The sequence below is a fragment of the Cetorhinus maximus genome, chromosome 1, assembly GCF_964194155.1.
Source record: "Cetorhinus maximus chromosome 1, sCetMax3.hap1.1, whole genome shotgun sequence".
Lineage (NCBI taxonomy): Eukaryota > Metazoa > Chordata > Chondrichthyes > Lamniformes > Cetorhinidae > Cetorhinus > Cetorhinus maximus.
In genome coordinates, this window is record NC_135879.1 from 141,678,743 (window position 1) to 141,695,406 (window position 16,664).

At 42.8% G+C, this 16,664-nt stretch overlaps 1 protein-coding gene across 12 annotated transcripts in view; it reads right to left on the reverse strand.

Moving 5' to 3' along the window:
- The window catches only part of fryl (furry homolog, like), a 594,162-nt gene that overhangs the window by 291,564 nt on the left and 285,934 nt on the right, over nt 1–16,664 (reverse strand). For 9 of the 12 annotated variants that reach the window (XM_078547597.1, XM_078547607.1, XM_078547555.1 and 6 more), the window contains 4 exons: nt 12,600–12,701; nt 11,474–11,518; nt 8,247–8,350; nt 1,990–2,098 (listed from right to left, as the gene is read on the reverse strand). In XM_078547597.1, the coding sequence (XP_078403723.1) occupies nt 1,990–2,098; nt 8,247–8,350; nt 11,474–11,518; nt 12,600–12,701 (360 nt within the window). The remainder of the gene's footprint in view (nt 1–1,989; nt 2,099–8,246; nt 8,351–11,473; nt 11,519–12,599; nt 12,702–16,664) is intronic. The other 3 variants (XM_078547572.1, XM_078547635.1, XM_078547641.1) reach the window with 1 other exon arrangement.

Consider the following 16,664-nt stretch of genomic DNA (forward strand, 5'->3'; position numbering starts at 1 on the left):
AGTAACACATTACAAATCAATCAAAAGTGATTACGTAAACATGTATAACAATGCCCAGTATAATTTCATCACAATGACAGTACAGATTTACAGCATAACAGCACTATATTAAACAAAGTGTATATGCTTGTCAGTAAAAATAATAATGGCAGTCCCTTGGAGCGAGGAGGATGCTTGCCACAGGGTCCTAGAGTCAAGAGAGGGAGAGAGAAAGGGAGAAAAAGAGGGAGAGAAAGAGAGAGAGGCTGTCAGAGATAGGGGTGAAGTCAGTGTAAGGTAAAGGAGGTGAAAAGGGAAAGCAAAAGGCTAAGGCAAAAATGGCTTAACGAGGAAATAAAAATCCAAAATCCACATTCCACTTTGGGCCAGTCAACGGTCGATGAAGAGATGCACATCTTCTTGAGCTTTCTTTTTGCTCACGGACTTCGGACTTTGTCATCTGCCCTGCTTCAAAATCAGTATACCTTGGTGAAGCAGGGCTCACCACCGTGGGCGGTCCAGTGCACTCTCTTCCCAGCTGTTGAGGTCAAAGCCAATCATCTTCACGTAAGCTTTCAGAGTGTTTTGAAATGCTTCCGCTGACCGTCCTGTGATCTTTGACAAGTCACAAGTTGGGGGTAGAGAGTGCGCCGCGAAAGCAAACGTTTGGCATTATGCAATGGCCTTTCCAGCACAGTTGCCACTCTTGAAGGATGCTTGTGTTCATATGTAGCTCTCTAGATGTCCTTTATCGATCTGACGAAGGCTTTTAACACAGTCAACTGGGAACCTCTCTGGAAGATCCTAAGCCACATCCGCTATCCGCAGAAATACAGAAATTGAGGATGTGCTCCTTCTCCATGACGAAATGACGGCTACTGTACTCTACAATGGACTGGAGTCAGATGCCTTTCCTATCAGAACTGGCGTCAAGCAAGGATGTGTGTTTGCGTCCACCCCTTTCTCCATCTTCCTAGTGGCCTTCCTCAACATGGTCATGGACGCCTTCCCGCCCAGGGTCCAAAATGAGTCCAAGTTCAACGGGAAGCTTTTCAACCTCCAAAGACTGAAAGCAAAGATCAAAGTCTTGCACACATATGTGGATGAGTTATCCTGGCGCACGCACGCGCACACACACACACACACGCACACACGCACGCACACACACACACACGCACACACACAAGACAAGCTGCAGGCCACCTTTGACCTGTTTGAAGAAACGTATCAAGCCCTAGGGCTACATGCCAATAAGTCAAAGTTCACTTCCAGTCAAAACCAGGGCTCGCACCAAATCCCACCATTATCACAGCTGTGGGTTGCCACCTGGAGGCAGTTGACTACTTCTGCAATCTCAGTAGCCTTGTAGCCAAGTCAGGGACCATAGCCTTGCAGATCCTGCACAGGATCCAGTGTTTGAACTCCTCCTTTGGGAAGCTGCTCTGATGAGTCTTCACTAACCAACACCAGCGGCTGGGTACAGAGGTCGCAGTCTACCTCTTGGCACTTCTCTACGGTTGTAAACCCTGGGTGACATATCACGAACACCTGCGAAAGCTCAAGACATACCATCGGCTCTGCCTACGAAAGATCTATGTGTCACCTGGATGGATGGCCGTACAAACTCAAATATCCTCCAAGAAGGAAGGGCGAGTGAGTGAGTGAGAGAGGTGAGTGAGAGTGAGTACGTGTGTGTGTGCGCGCACATATGTACATACACACACACATACAAACACACACATGAAATATTCAGAAACATTACAAAAATAAAAAGCTTAACGGATACTGTCTCCAGGAAGCAGGTGTCCTGAGCATGCATATAGATTGATACACACCCGAAATTTTCAGAAATTTAAAAAAATAAAAAGCTTAAGGGAATGAAGGGTAGAAATGTTATGCCAGGTCATGAAATTTCAATATTTTGTTTAGATTTTATTATGCAAATATCAAAGTCAAAAACCTTACGGATAATACAGAACTACACCATAAATATTACTACCTAAATCATACCTGAGCAATAAATTGGATGATCTTGACAAATATATTCAGAGGCGTGTCACGGGGGACCACACTGCGGGAGCCTTTGGGGAAAAGTGCTGATACAATGCTCAAAAGGCGACTGTTTAAAGAGTCAGAATTGAAAAATGTGGATTAAAAATGGATCAATACCAGAATGGACACAATTTACAAAAAACGTACAACTCATCCAAAAAAAGGAAAAAAAATTTCAAGAAAGATGAATGATTTGAAGGATGAACCTATGTACAAAATGCCTAAACACTCCATAAAGAAAGCTATTAGCTGCCCAATGGTGTCTATGAACATTGCAAGCAAAGGTAATTCGAGCTATTAAAACTTTACAAATTAAAAAAACCATTGATAAGCAATCTACTTTGAAAATATGGGACTGATTTCTCTGTGGCTGAACTTAGATAAGATAGGTTATTCATTAGGTATGTATGGGTTACTCATTAGATATGTAGAACATTTTTAAAGAAGTATTGTTCCTTTCAAAAAGATTACTTTTTGACTACCAAAGAATTTGCCGCACATTAGTAAATTAACAAGCAAAATAAAAAACACAAAACTAGGCAGTTCTTCATAATGTAGGTACTAAAACATTTTAAAAATTGCCTTGATTGTGCACTCTTAGCTTTTAAATATTTGTAAACAACTGCTGTTCTTCATTAAGGTAAAATCAAAATGCTGCGGATGCTGGAAATCTGAAACAACAGAAAATGCTGGAAAAACTCAGCAGGTCTGGCAGCGTCTGTGGAGAGAGAAACAGAGTTAACATTACGAGTCCGTATGACCCTTCTTCAGACCCCTGCTCTGAAGAAGGTTCTTACAGGCTCGTAACGTTAACTCTCTTTCTTTCTCCACAGACGCTGCCAGACCTGCTGAGTTTTTCCAGCATTTTCTGTTTTTGTTGTTCTTCATTGTTATTGAATGAGTTGAGATTAAACATACCACCCTTTGTTTTAAATCATGTCAAACAAACATGAAAATATAGAATATAGGTCAATCACTGAGACTTCCAAAGTGCAACCACATCTTTAAGAGCAGAGCCCATAACCCTACTCTAAAGATTTCAGTTAGGTCCATCATGTCCTTAGCATTTGGCACACAATCTGTTATGTGGAAACATTCCACATGTTTTCTTTGTATTTTAAAAGGAGCTTAATGTTACACTACTTATGAAATACAGGTAGAGTACCTCCAATCCAGCAACCTCAGGACCGAGTCTGTGCCGGATTTTAGAACTTGGTGATTTTGGGGGGGAAAATATCAGAATGCCTTAATTCAGTGAATACGCGACACAGGAAAACCAACTGATATGATTGCGAAGCATTTTAGGTTAATGGCCATGTCACTGCTGATATTAATTCACTTCTCACGCATTGGATTTCAAAACTCATACCTCCTCCACTCCCTACATCTGTATATGTTTAAAATAACAAAAGATCAATAAAATTGAAATGATGTTAAAAATACCCCACAGCTGTAAAAAAAACCTATTTGTTTTTTATGCATGCAAGATTATACAGTACTCTTTAATAACTTTCTTTGAACTGACTTGGGCCAGCTGCTAGAAGGCAACCTTCTTGACAGATACTGAACCAGATACTGAAGCAGTCCATGTCCAAATGCAGAAAGATTTGGACAATATCCAGGCTTGGGCTGACAAGTGGCAAGTAACATTCGTGCTATGCAAGTGCCAAGCAATGACCATCTCCAACAAGAGAGAATCTAACCATCGCTTGACATTCAATGGCATTATCATTGCTGAATTGCCCACTATCAACATCCTGGGTTTTAGGTGGTGGCATAGTGGTATTGTCCCTGGACTAGTGATCTAGAGACCCAGGGTAATGCTCTGGGGACCCGGGTTGGAATCCCACCATGGCAGATGGCGGAATTTGAATTCAATAAAAATCTGGAATTAAAAGTCTAATGATGACTATGAAACCGTTGTTGATTGAAGTAAAAACCCTATCTGGTTCACTAATGTCCTTTAGGGAAGGAAATTTGCTGTCCTTACCTGGTCTGGCCTACACGTGACTCCAGACCCACAGCATTGTGGTTGACTCTTAAATGCCCTCTGAAATGGCCTAGCGAGCCACTCAGTTGTAACAAACCGCTACAAAGTCACAAAAAACGAGTGAAACCGGATGGACCACCCAGCATCGACCGAGGGACTGGAAACGACAACGGCAATCACAGCCCTGTCCACCCTGCAAAGTCCTCCTTACTAACATCTGGGGGCTAGTGCCAAAATTGGGAGAGGTTTCTCACAGACTAGTCAAGCAACAGCCTGACACAGTCATCCTCATGGCATTGTGTCTTACAGATAATGTCCCAGACTCCAGCATCACCATCCCTGGGTATGTCCTGTCCCACCAGCAGGACAGACCTACCAGATGTGTCGGCAGAGTGGTAGACAGTCTAGAGGGGGTTGCCCTGGGAGTCCTCAACATCGACTCTGGACCCCATGAAGTCTCATGAAGTCTCATGGCATCAGGTCAAACATGGGCAAGGAAACCTCCTGTTGATTACCACGTAACGCCCTCCCTCAGCTGATCAATCAGTGCTCCTCCATGTTGAACACCACTTGGGGAAGCACTGAGGGTGGCAAGTGTGTAGAATGTACTCTGGGTGGGGGACTTCAATGCCCACCACCAAGAGTGGCTGGGGAGCACCACTACTGACCGAGTTGGCCAAGTCCTGAAGGAGATAGCTGCTAAACTGGGTCTGCAGCAGGTGGTGAGGGAACCAAAAAGAGTGAAAAACATACTTGACCTCATCCTCTCCAACCTGCCTGCCGCAGATGCATCTGTCCATGGCCATAACGGTAGGAGTGACCAGCTCACAGACGTTGTGGAGACGAGGTCCAACCTTCACATTGAGGATACCCTCGATCATGTTGTATGGCACTACCATCGTGCTAAATGGGATAGATTTCGAACAGATCTAGCAACTCAAGACTGAGCATCCATGAGGCGCTGTGGGCCATCAGCAGCAGCATTGTACTCGAACATAATCTGTAACCACATGGTCCAGCATATCCCCCACTCTATCATTATCATCAAGCCAGGGGATCAACCCAGGTTCAATGAAGAGTGCAGGAGGAAATGCCAGGAGCTGCACCAGGCATATCTAAAAATGAGGTGTCCACCTGGTGAAGCTATAACACAGGACTACTTGCGTGCCAAACAGCATAAGCAGCAAGTGATAGACAGGGCTAAGCGATCCCACAACCACTGGATCAGATCTAAGCTCTGCAGTCCTGCCACATCCAGTCGTGAATGGTGGTGGACAATCAAACAACTCACTGGAGGAGCAAGCTGCACAAATATCCCCATCCTCAATGATGGGGGACCCCAGCAGATCAGTGCAACAGGTAAGGCTGAAGCATTTGCAACAATCATCAGCCGGAATGGATGGTCCATCTTGGCCTCTTCCGGAAGTCCCCCACATTACAGATGCCAGTCTTCAGCCAGTTTGATTCACTCCACGTGATATCAAGAAACAGCTAAAGGCACTGGATACTGCAAAGGCAATGGGCCCTGACAATATTCCAGCAATAGTACAGAAGGCTTGTGCTCTAGAACTTGCCACGCCCCTAGCCAAGCTGTTCCAGTACAGCTACAACACTGGCATCTACCCGGTTATGTGGCAAATTGCCCAGGTGCGTCCTGTACACAAAAAGCAGGACAAATCCAACCCAGCCAATTATTGCCCTATCAGTCTACTCTCGATCATCAGTGAAGTAATGGAAGGGGTCATCAACAGTGCTATCAGGCAGCACTTGCTTAGCAATAACCTACTCACTGACGCCCAGTTTGGTTTCCACCAGTGCCACTCAGCTCCTGGCCTCATTACAGCCTTGGTTCAAACATTGACAGAAGAGCTGAACTACCAAGGTGAGGTGAGAGTGACTGCCCTTGACATCAAGGCAGCATTTGAGCAAGTGTGGCATCAAGGAGCCCTAGCAAAACAGGAGTCAATGGGAATCAGGGGGAAAAATCCACGTTGGTTGGAATCATACCTAGCACAAAGGAAGATGGCTGTGGTTGTTGGAGGTCAGTCATCTCAGCTCCAGGACATCACTGCAGGCGTTCCTCAGGGTAGTGTCCTCGGCTCAACCATCTTCAGCTGCTTCATCAATGACTTTCCTTCCATCATAAGGTCAGAAGTGGAGATGTTCGCTGATGATTGCACAATGTTCAGCACCATTTGCAACTCCTGTGACACTGAAGCAGTCTATGTCCAATTACAGCAAGACCTGGACAATATCCAGGCTTTGGATGACAAGTGGCAAGTAACATTCGCAAAACACAAGTGTCAGGCAATGACTATCTCCAACAAGAGAGAATCCAGCCATCGCCCCTTGATGTTCAAAGACATTACCATCACTGAATCCCCCACTATCAACATCCTGGGGATTACCACTGACCAAAAACTCAACTGGACTAGCCATATAAATACTGTGGCTACATGAGCAGATCAGAGGCTAGGAATAGTGCAACGACTAACCCACGTCCTTACTCCCCAAAGCCTGTCCACCATCCACATGGCACAAGTCAGGAGTGTGATGGAATACTCCCCACCTGCCTGGATGAGTGGAGCTCCCACAACACTCAAGAAGCTTGACACCGTCCAGGACAAAGCAGCCCGCTTGATTGGCACCACATTCACTCCCTCCACCACCAACGCACAGTAGCAGCAGTGTGTACCATTTACAAGATGCACTGCAGGAAATCACCAAGGCTCATTCGTAGCACCTTCCAAACCCATGACCACTACCATCTAGAAGTACAAGGGCAGCAGATAGATGGGAACACCACCACCTGGAAGTTCCCATCCAAGTCAATCACCATCCTGACTTGGAAACATATCACCGTCTCTTCACTGTCGCTGTGTCAAAATCCTGGAACTCCCTTCCTAACGGCACTGTGGGTGTACCCACACCACATGGACTGCAGCGGTTCAAGAAGACTCACTACCACCATCTCAAGGGCAACTAGGGTGAGCAATAAATGCTGGCCCAGCCAGCGAAGCACACATCCCATGAATGAATTGAAAAAAAAAAGTGACCAGAAACTGAACTGCAGTAGCCATATAAATACTGTGGCTACAAGAGCAGGTCAGAGGCTTGAAATCCTGCAGTGAGTAACTCACTTCCTGACTCTCCATAGCCTGTCCACATCTCCCAAGCACAAGTTAGAAATGTGATGGGGTACTCTTCACTTGCCTGGATGAGTGCAGCTCCAACAACACTGAAGAAGCCTAACACCATCCAGGGCAAAGCAGCACACTTGATTGACACCCCATCCACAAACATTCACTCCAACCACCACCGACGCACAGTGGCAACAATGTGTACCATCCACAAGATGCACTGCAGGAACTCACCAAGCCTCCTTAGACAGCTACCCACGACTGCAACCATCTAGAAGGACAAGGACAGCAGACACATGAGAGCACTACCACCTAAAAGTTACCCTCCAAGCAACTCACCATTCTGACTTGGAAATATATCGCCATTCGTTCACTGTTGCAGGGTCAAAATCCTGGAACTCCCTCCCTCACAGCACTGTGGGTATACCTACGACACATGGACTGCAGCAGTTCAAGAAGATAGCTCACCATCTTCTCAAGGGCAATTAGGGATGGGCAATAAATGCTGGCCTAGCCAGCGACACCGACATCCTATGAATGAATAAATAAAAAACACTGCCCATGGTACTTAAAAGGCTTTTGGGAATCAAGTGCAATGTTTAAATTTAAGCCTGTGGGTTTCTACTTGGGTGGCCTTAATGACATCAAAACTCTACTGTTGCAAGATTAAGCAAAAGTCCTGATCCCAAGTACAATGCATAGCTTTCTATCTATTGGATTCTACAAGAGTCTTCTGTTCTTCCTGGGTGAGGTCAATAGCCTCTGCCAAATCTGGACTGGGTCAGGTGGAGTCAAGGTTCGCTGGAGTGCGAGAAAAAAAATGTCCGGTTTTCAGACACCGTTGGTTTTCAGGTAGCCGTATTTGAGATACTCTACTTGTATTTCAGTCAAGTAAATGCTTTATAATTGGATAAAAATATCAAAGATCACTGCAGCGTTAGAGGTTTAGTTATGTTAGTGAAAGACAATTTTCTTCCTTATGCAAAATTTCTGATACTATTGTTAAGATGACATCTTGTCTAAGAACACTAGTGTTCAATACAATTCGTTGACCTTTTTAAATAAACTTGTATGTCTGTACCCACCTTTGTGTTACAGTGTTGCTTTCACATTTAATTCTGATTACATAAACCCATAACAACCTATACAGTGATTCCAGTGCAACCCGAGACATCTTGGGGTCTTTATTCTATAGGAAGAAACAATGGAAATGTTTCAAAAGCCAGAAGACAACAGCTAACTAGTTAGTACCATGGACATGCACTTTCCACACAAAACATTATTAACACCAGTGCAGGTAAAAGACAGATATACAAGAAATCTGTAAACATTTTGATACTGGAACAAAGAAACTTTAAACTACACAGGAAGTAACCTCCTTTTTCTGCAGATTTGTTTTGTTTCATTTATTTCCTTCTCTATTATTATTATTACTGGCATCCGTCCGTCTCAGGAGATGATGGGCTGCGCCTAGGGTGTATGTCACTTCCGCTCCATTGCTCAGAAATTGATGCACTGACAATCAGGTCTTGATTTAAATTTTCAGTGCACAAAGTGCATGTTAAAACCTACAAGTGTATGCTAATCAATAACCCTTGAAGTTTGTAACCCTTTGTAAAGATGCACAGCTCAGCCAAAAAATATTGCACTTTTTACAGTTAGTGTAAACCAGTCTTCTTCATTGTAGGGTTTAAATAATTTGGTTAAGTATAGATCATTTTACTCAATACAGAAGTATCTGAGGTCTTTCTTTTCAAGCTTATGGAAGTATTTACAAATGACAGCACTGTTTTACCATCAACGACGACTGGTAGTTACACAGCACTGTAACATAATAAAATGACCTAAGGCACTACACAGCCATGGCAAACAGTGGAGCCAGCGAATTTTTGGTGGTGATAGCGGAAGAGCTAGAACCTAAGCACACGTGCAGAAGCCAACAGGAAACCCACCTTGTGTCTTGTTTTCCCTAGTCATATTGTTCATTGAAGTTGAAACTGCTAGGCTCTTACGAGCAACTTAAGAGGAAAGCATAAGGCTGCGCGGCATGAAGAAATGAGCAGAGGACCTGCCCTTATGCAGATCACTACACTGCTTCACAGCAACATTATAGAACACAATTTGACAACGAGCCACTAAGGAGATAGATAACCAAAAGTTCAGTCAAACAGCTAGGTTTTAAAGAACAAGTTAAAGGAAAAATGAAACATAGAGAGACAGAGAGGTTTAGAGAGGGCGCTCCAAACCTAAAAGCCTTAGCAGCTGACAGCACAGCCACCAACTGTGGGACAATTAAAATCAGGACTGTTCAAGAGGCCAGAATCAGAGGGGTGCAGATATTTTGGAGGGTTGTAGGACTGGAGAAGATTACAGAGATAGGAAGGGGTGAGGCCATGTAGGATTTGAAAACAAAGGTGAGAATTTTAAAAGAGGCTTTGCTTAACCAGGAGTCAATATAGGTAAGAGAGCATGGGATAATGAGTGAACGGGAATTGGTGCAAGTCAGTCACGGGCAGTAAAGCTCTGGATGACCTCAAGTTTGTGGAGGACAGAACACCTTCATTTACCTCCTTATTCAATTTTGCAGTCAAAGGTGTGTGAGTTGGCCATCAAGTCAATTGTGTTTGGGGATAAGGAACCTCAAGATTGCAGAGAATCAAGGAAAGATCAATGACTCAGAGTGCATTTACAAACCAAGTTTAAATAAAACACTTACAAAGCAAAGCCAAAGTCAGGGTCCAACTCAACACTGGAAGTAGAAGGTTTAATCGAAGAGGTAGAATTTTCAGATCCATGATCTTAGTGAATAGCAGAGCAGGCTCGATGGACCAAAGGCCTACTCCTATTTCTTATGTTATGAATTTCAATGTACCTATTTCTGCTTTCATTTGGAAACTGTGGACCTGCTAATACTTTCATAATTACTAGTTCCTGTACCCCACTAGTTTCTTTCACACACACATATATGCTAAATTGCCACAAAAATCATCACATCCCTTCAGCATGCCACACACCAACATCCACCCAGTTTTCTTGCAGGACAAGCTGGTGAACAACAGAGGGGGATTTTCAGAAACTGCACTATTATCCAACTGTGGTTGCACTAAGGTTTTACATAGATTCACCATTAAATCATTTATATTCTACATATTTTCCCATAAAATCAGCCCAAATCCATACTGGATAAGTAGCAAGTAATATATGCACTATACATGTGCCTGCAATAACCACTCCAACAACAGAGAATCTAACTATTTCCCCTAGATGTTCAATGGCATTACCATCGCTGAATTCCCCACCATCAACATCCCAGGGGTTACCATTAACTAGCCTCAAATACTGTGACATCAAGAGCTGGTCAGAGGCTGAGAATTCTGCTGCAAGTAACTCACCTCCTGACCCACAAAGCCTGACCACCATCTTTAAAGCATAGACAGGTCACAAGTCTGATGGAATACTCTCCACTTGCTTGGAAGAGTCCAGCTCCAAAAACATCTAAAAAGCTCGACCCCATCCAAGGCAAAGTAGCTAGCTTGATTGGCACCCCATCCACCATTCACTCCCTAAGACGTAAAAGCTTCTTTGACAGCACTTTGCCATGACTTTTCTCAAGTGGAAAGACAAGGGCAGCAGGCGCATGGAAACACCACCACCTGCAAGCTTCCCTCCAAGACACGCACTATCCTGACTTGGGACTACATTGCTATTCTTTCACCTGTGGCTGGGTCAAAAACCTACCCCTTCCTAACAACAGTGTTTAAGAATTTAGTGATAGATATAACTATTAGTTTTTTTTGATTCACAGATGTGGGATTCGCTGGTAAAGCACATATTGCCATCCCCAATTGCACGTGATCATAATTCAGTTAAATTTAGCATAGTTATGAAAAAGGACAGAGGAAGACCAGGTTTAAAACACTGTAAAACATTTATTAAAAGGATTCAAACCTCAAGTGGTTTAATCCATTATATTAATTGCTTGATAATATTAAGGTTTACTATTCGCACCTGTATATTAACAATCTATTTTGATGCATATTATTAAACTAGTGATATAGTTTTATTCAGTTTCACTATTTCTTGCTAGTGATTGAAGTAATGGTGAAGACTTTATTCAGGTCACTCCACACAATTAAACGTGAGGCCATTCTCATTGAGATTAACAAGTGTAATACAATCTCTGCATTTTAATGAATGTTCGTCTGCAGTTGAGTGCAAAAAACAACTGTATGAAGATATTTTGTTATATACCAACTGCTTATCACTAACTTTCTAGACCGTATATGTTTGAGATTTTGGCACGCATACTCACCTGCAAAGTTTCTATTTGTTTTCTGATACTGTTGTTAGATGGCATCTGAATAAAGCAATTCAAGACAGCAAAACATAAACAAGCATGAGAATGGGATGTCCATGCGTGTTAGATGGGGAACAAAGCACAAACGTAAATTCTTAATAGCATCTGATGAACAAATGCAAATACAACATACAGCAATGTGAACAGCTCATGTTAAACATAACAAAAAGCACTGCAATGCACTGCTAGCATCATAACTTGGGAGTTAAACTGGATGTTTAAAATGTTATTTTTGGAAAACATGACTTAAATAATGAAACATGCTATTCACATCATAAGCATTTTTCCCCTCTCAAGGGGATTTCTTGATGCTAAATATAAGCAGAAATTAAGACACAGTTGAGTTAGTAGTGAGTTCAACAAGACAAAACAAGACAGAATATACATATACAGCCACAAGGAGCAGCAAGGATAAATGGAATGATGAGCATGCAGAAAGAGTTTCCTGGGAAACTTGTGTCTGGAATTCACAGCAAAGGCCATCTCCAAAAACTCGGAAGTCCACAGGCTATTTTAGTTGTAGTAATACTCAAATCCACAACAAATTTGATGGGAACAAAAATAAGTACAATAAACAATACGGTACATTAAAGAGGACTAAACATTACTCTCAAGGGGTCAAAATTCAGGCTAGTTGTTAATCCAGTGGTGTCACTTTTATCTTTTAGCAGTTCAAAGTAACGGTGAATAAACAGAAAATCAAAGAGTGGAAAATTCTCTCTAGATTTTTACTTTGTCCTGTTACTTGTGGCTCAATGAAAAAATAAAAGAGTTTGGCCAAAAAAATAGCCATTTTTGGCTAAACAGAATACAAAAAAACAAAAAGAAAATTAGGAGGGGGGATGTGACAATTAGAACATTTTAAAAATTACACATTCCTTATGATTACAGCATTTGGATTGGAGACTTGCACCCAAAGACCAGCAGGTTCCCATGCATGCTAGCCTTGATTCTTCAACTCAAAAATCATTCTGACCCGATTGTCATGAATTAATTTCATTTTACAGAAGACTTTTGTTAAGGAATCTACAGTTATCATTTTTTTTGATCAAATGGATTTTGCTCATTGCCCATTCCTTACCTTTAAATGAGACAGACAATTCTGAAGGAATATGTGCCAGTTGTTGAGAAAGAACTGTTTTTGACTGACGCAGAGCAGGCAGGTAACCAATGGGTACAGGGCCTGGGAAGACGATCAGAAAATAGAAACAACACCAGTTATCAGTGAGCATAAACAGATATTGGAAAATGGCCCCAGGAGGTAACCAGCAGAAGTTACAAAGGGATAGAAATTTGGAGCTTTGTTAGTCAATTGTGCAGTGTACTCAGCCACACCAACTCTCTTAAATTGATCAGAAAATTTGTAATTTCTGGGTACAATTGTGTCTCTCTTGTGCTCTTGCAAAAGGTCTCTAAAATCTTGGGATTCTGCTGGACGCTACTGCTGAAAAGTAAGGTGAGATTGGCAGTGGAGTTGGGAAGTTTGTGGAAGCTGCATACAGAAGCTTGCAGCTGTGTGTAAGATGGAGGCCCGAGGAAGAGGGCAAGAGCGAGTTCCCTCAGGTTTGCTCTCCTCCTCTTGATGGCAGTGCCTCATTCTATAATTTGGTTCCATGGGTGCTGGTGATCTCCTGGTAACTTGCCCAAGTGTCCATTCTTCTTGCATCATATTGAGCATGACTGGCTTGGTATTTGGTAAGGTTTCTCTCCATAGTTCTCCACTTGGAAATTTTCACAAAAGGTGCACAATAATGTGACCATCAATTGCACTTAATTTAAAAAATTCAATAGGTTTTCCTTAAATGAATCCTTAGAGGGCATGGGGGTTAAGGTTTGTGGAAGATTGTTCCAGTCATTAATTGGCTACTTGATATGACAGTCCATCATACATCAGTTTTTTTTAAATCAACTAACACAGTGATGTTGTTAGTTTCTGGGTGTTATTGGATAATAATCAGGTGCAGGAATCCTGGCTGATATTTTCTCCCTCTCTCCTGTAACTTTGCAATTAGCCATAGTCCACAAAGGACCATAGGCACCTCTCTCCATTAGAGACATGATCGGTTATATATAGGTTGAGGGACACCACTCTGCAAACATGGGACAAGCAAAGAGGCAGGCCTCCATGAACTACCACTAACCCAAGCCAATTTGCTGCTCTGACTGCTGCACGGCCAAGATGACAAGACCCAAGTTTGGGAACTTCCTGAACTATGTGTCTCAGCATTTCACCATGCAGGACATTTACAAAAATAATAATTTTAATTTACATAAAATATCTCGGGGGGTGGGGTGGGGGGCAGGGGAAAGGAAAGAAAAAAGGAACGGATGTGTAGAAACACAAGCTATCAGGCACATTAGGAGAGATGACCAAAGTTTTATCAAAAAGATGAGGTTTGAGAAAGTTTTTAAATATGAAGAAGTGGAAGTGTTTATGAAGACATCTCCAGGAAGGAGCACACACATATTACCAATGAGTCATCCAAGTTGTTTGAATAAATACAGAGGCCATGATATATTGGAGTTGGCGGGGGTGGGAGAGGTGGGTTCCAGGCCAGTGTCCATGTCTTGGCCTGAAACAATGAGCTTTTAGCAGGTTATTCAGCTGCTCAGGTCAGAACGGCCCTGAATTCTGTTCCTGTGTCTGTGCTCAGTTTGCTAGATATAGCCAGTAAGTGCAAGGGGCCCCAGTTGGCCACACTGTCCAATAAGCTACGGAAAGGCCTGACAGAGATTCTGCAACTGTATGACAATCTCATAGGGCTGGATTTAACGCTTCCCTACTGACAGATTTGAAGGTGGGGATGCTCATTAAATCCAGTGGGCAGCCTTCCCATCACCTACCCATCCATCCCTCCCCTATTGCAATTTTACCAGCAGCAGGGGTTGGCATCAGGTGGCTGACCTGCCAGTGGACGAGTTGAGGCCCTTAAGTGAGCAATTAATGCCCACTTAAGGGCCTCCACTCGCTGGTGATGGTTGAGGCCCATGCCAAGCAGCCAACCTGGGTTTCCTGTGGAGGCTGGTGGTGGACCTCTGGCAGGTGGAGGGGGGGAGGCGACAGAGATCTTTAACTGCACCTGGGCCTCCCAAGGTCTAAACACACCCTAGGTCCTCCTCCACCCCCATGATCTCACACACCCCACTCCCAGAGCCAACCCTAAAACATTTGTAAAGTTCTGTTCCATTGCAGTCCACCTCCTCATCACCTGGGTTTAGTACTGGCAGTGGGCATCACTCCCTCTGGCGCTACTGGTAATGGAGAGAGGTGCCAACCTCTAATTGGCAGTCAGCTTTCTGAAGGGGGGCTTCCTGTCTGAGGGGTAGAAATCCCCACCTCCAGCCTAAATTAAAAGCTGCAGGGCAGCTTTTTCCCCCCCAAGGTGGGCTCCCTCCACCCCAATGGCTTCTTAGCCAGGAAGTGGGGTGGGGGTCACGCCGGCGCCCTGTATAATTCATCCTGTAATCTCTCTCAGGAAGTGCATACAGGAACAAGTTTGCGTGTGTGCAATGTTTGTGTGTGGGGACATTGGGTTTAAATAACATTGTCCTCATTTGTGATGTCCTTCATGTTGAATAGCTAACTGAAGGCTACCTAAATGAGATACTAGTTGAATCACTACTCCAGCAAGAGGCAGTGCTTAAAATTTGGATGGTGGGTTGGGAAAAAGGAAATTGAGTAAGTACTTTAAGGGATATAATTCACAGGGCTTTAAGCAAAGAGGAGGGAAGTGTGACTAATGGATAACTTTGCCAAAAAGCTGGCACAAACATAATAGGCTAAATGACCTCCTCCTGCGCCATATCATTCTATTGTGGTGGGAGGACTGAGATAACTGGTAGAATTTTTTTTAAAAATAGCTTTTTGTAAAGCATATACAAATTCAGTGCTATAGTTTTTATAAAGAGTCCTGACCTGTTAAGAGATTAATTAAGGCACTAATGAGGCTTATAAAGCAACTGTCAATCTAGATTGATTTATGTTTGGGGGAAAAAAACTCAATTTTTTTTAAATAAATTAAATTTTTAAGCGTTTGCCTCTTGATTTATGAGATGGTGGGGTTGGCATCACTGTGTAATGATGTTCATGGTATTCCATGTTTGAATGTTTACACTTAATTCTGATACGTTAGCTAAATTCTTTTTAAAAAGTATTCCAATCAATGTTACAGTCATTTGAAAATTAAAATTACATAAACCACATAACCTATTCAGTAATGTTCAGTAAAACTATTCACACAAATTTACTTGAGCTAGTCCATTTATAGTGTTATGCCCTAGAACATAACTCTGGTCTCAGACACGATTCTGAGCCTCTAGTTTTATAAAAATATTAAAGTAAAAATTTCAGCATCAATAACAACTTGCATTTATAAAGCTCCTTTGACACATTTCAAAGCACAATCAGAAAAGATTGATGCCAATCCAAAACACAATACATTAGGCAAGGTGATTCAATGATTAACCAAAAACACAGTCGTGTATGAACATGAGAATGGAGAGAGCTTTTCATTCACTTAACTAGTGAAAAGAGCAAGGAAACCCAGAGTTAAAAAATTGATGAGCAAAATTCTAATAGCTACAGTATTTATATGACTGGTTCAGTTAAGTTTCTGGTCAACCTCCAAATGTTGATGGTGAGGGCTTCAGCAATGGTAATGCTGTTGAACTTGAGGGCAAGATAGTTAGATTCTCTTGTTGGAGATGGTCATTGACTGGCACTTGTGTGGCACAAATATTACTTGCCACTTATCAGCCCAAACCCGAATGTTGTCCAGGTTTTGCTGCATGTGAGCAGGGGCTGCATAAGTATTTGGGGAGCTGTGAATTTTATTGAACACTGATCAATCATAGGCAAACATCCCCACTTCTGACCTTATGATAGAGGAAAGGTCATTGAAGCAGCAGCTGAAGATGGTTGCGCCTAGGACACTACCCTGAGCAGCCATATCCTGGGGCTGAAATGATTGGCGTCCAACAAACAAAACCATGTTCCTTTCTGTTAGGGTAGTTGAAGGTATTCAAGGAGGAGATAGTGAGGATTCAGAGCAAATATATTTCCACAAAAAAAAAGGATGGGTCACAAAAATCTAGGTCCCCCAGCATGTCAAGGAGCATGCAGGGAAGGGTGAGGTTTAAAAAAACA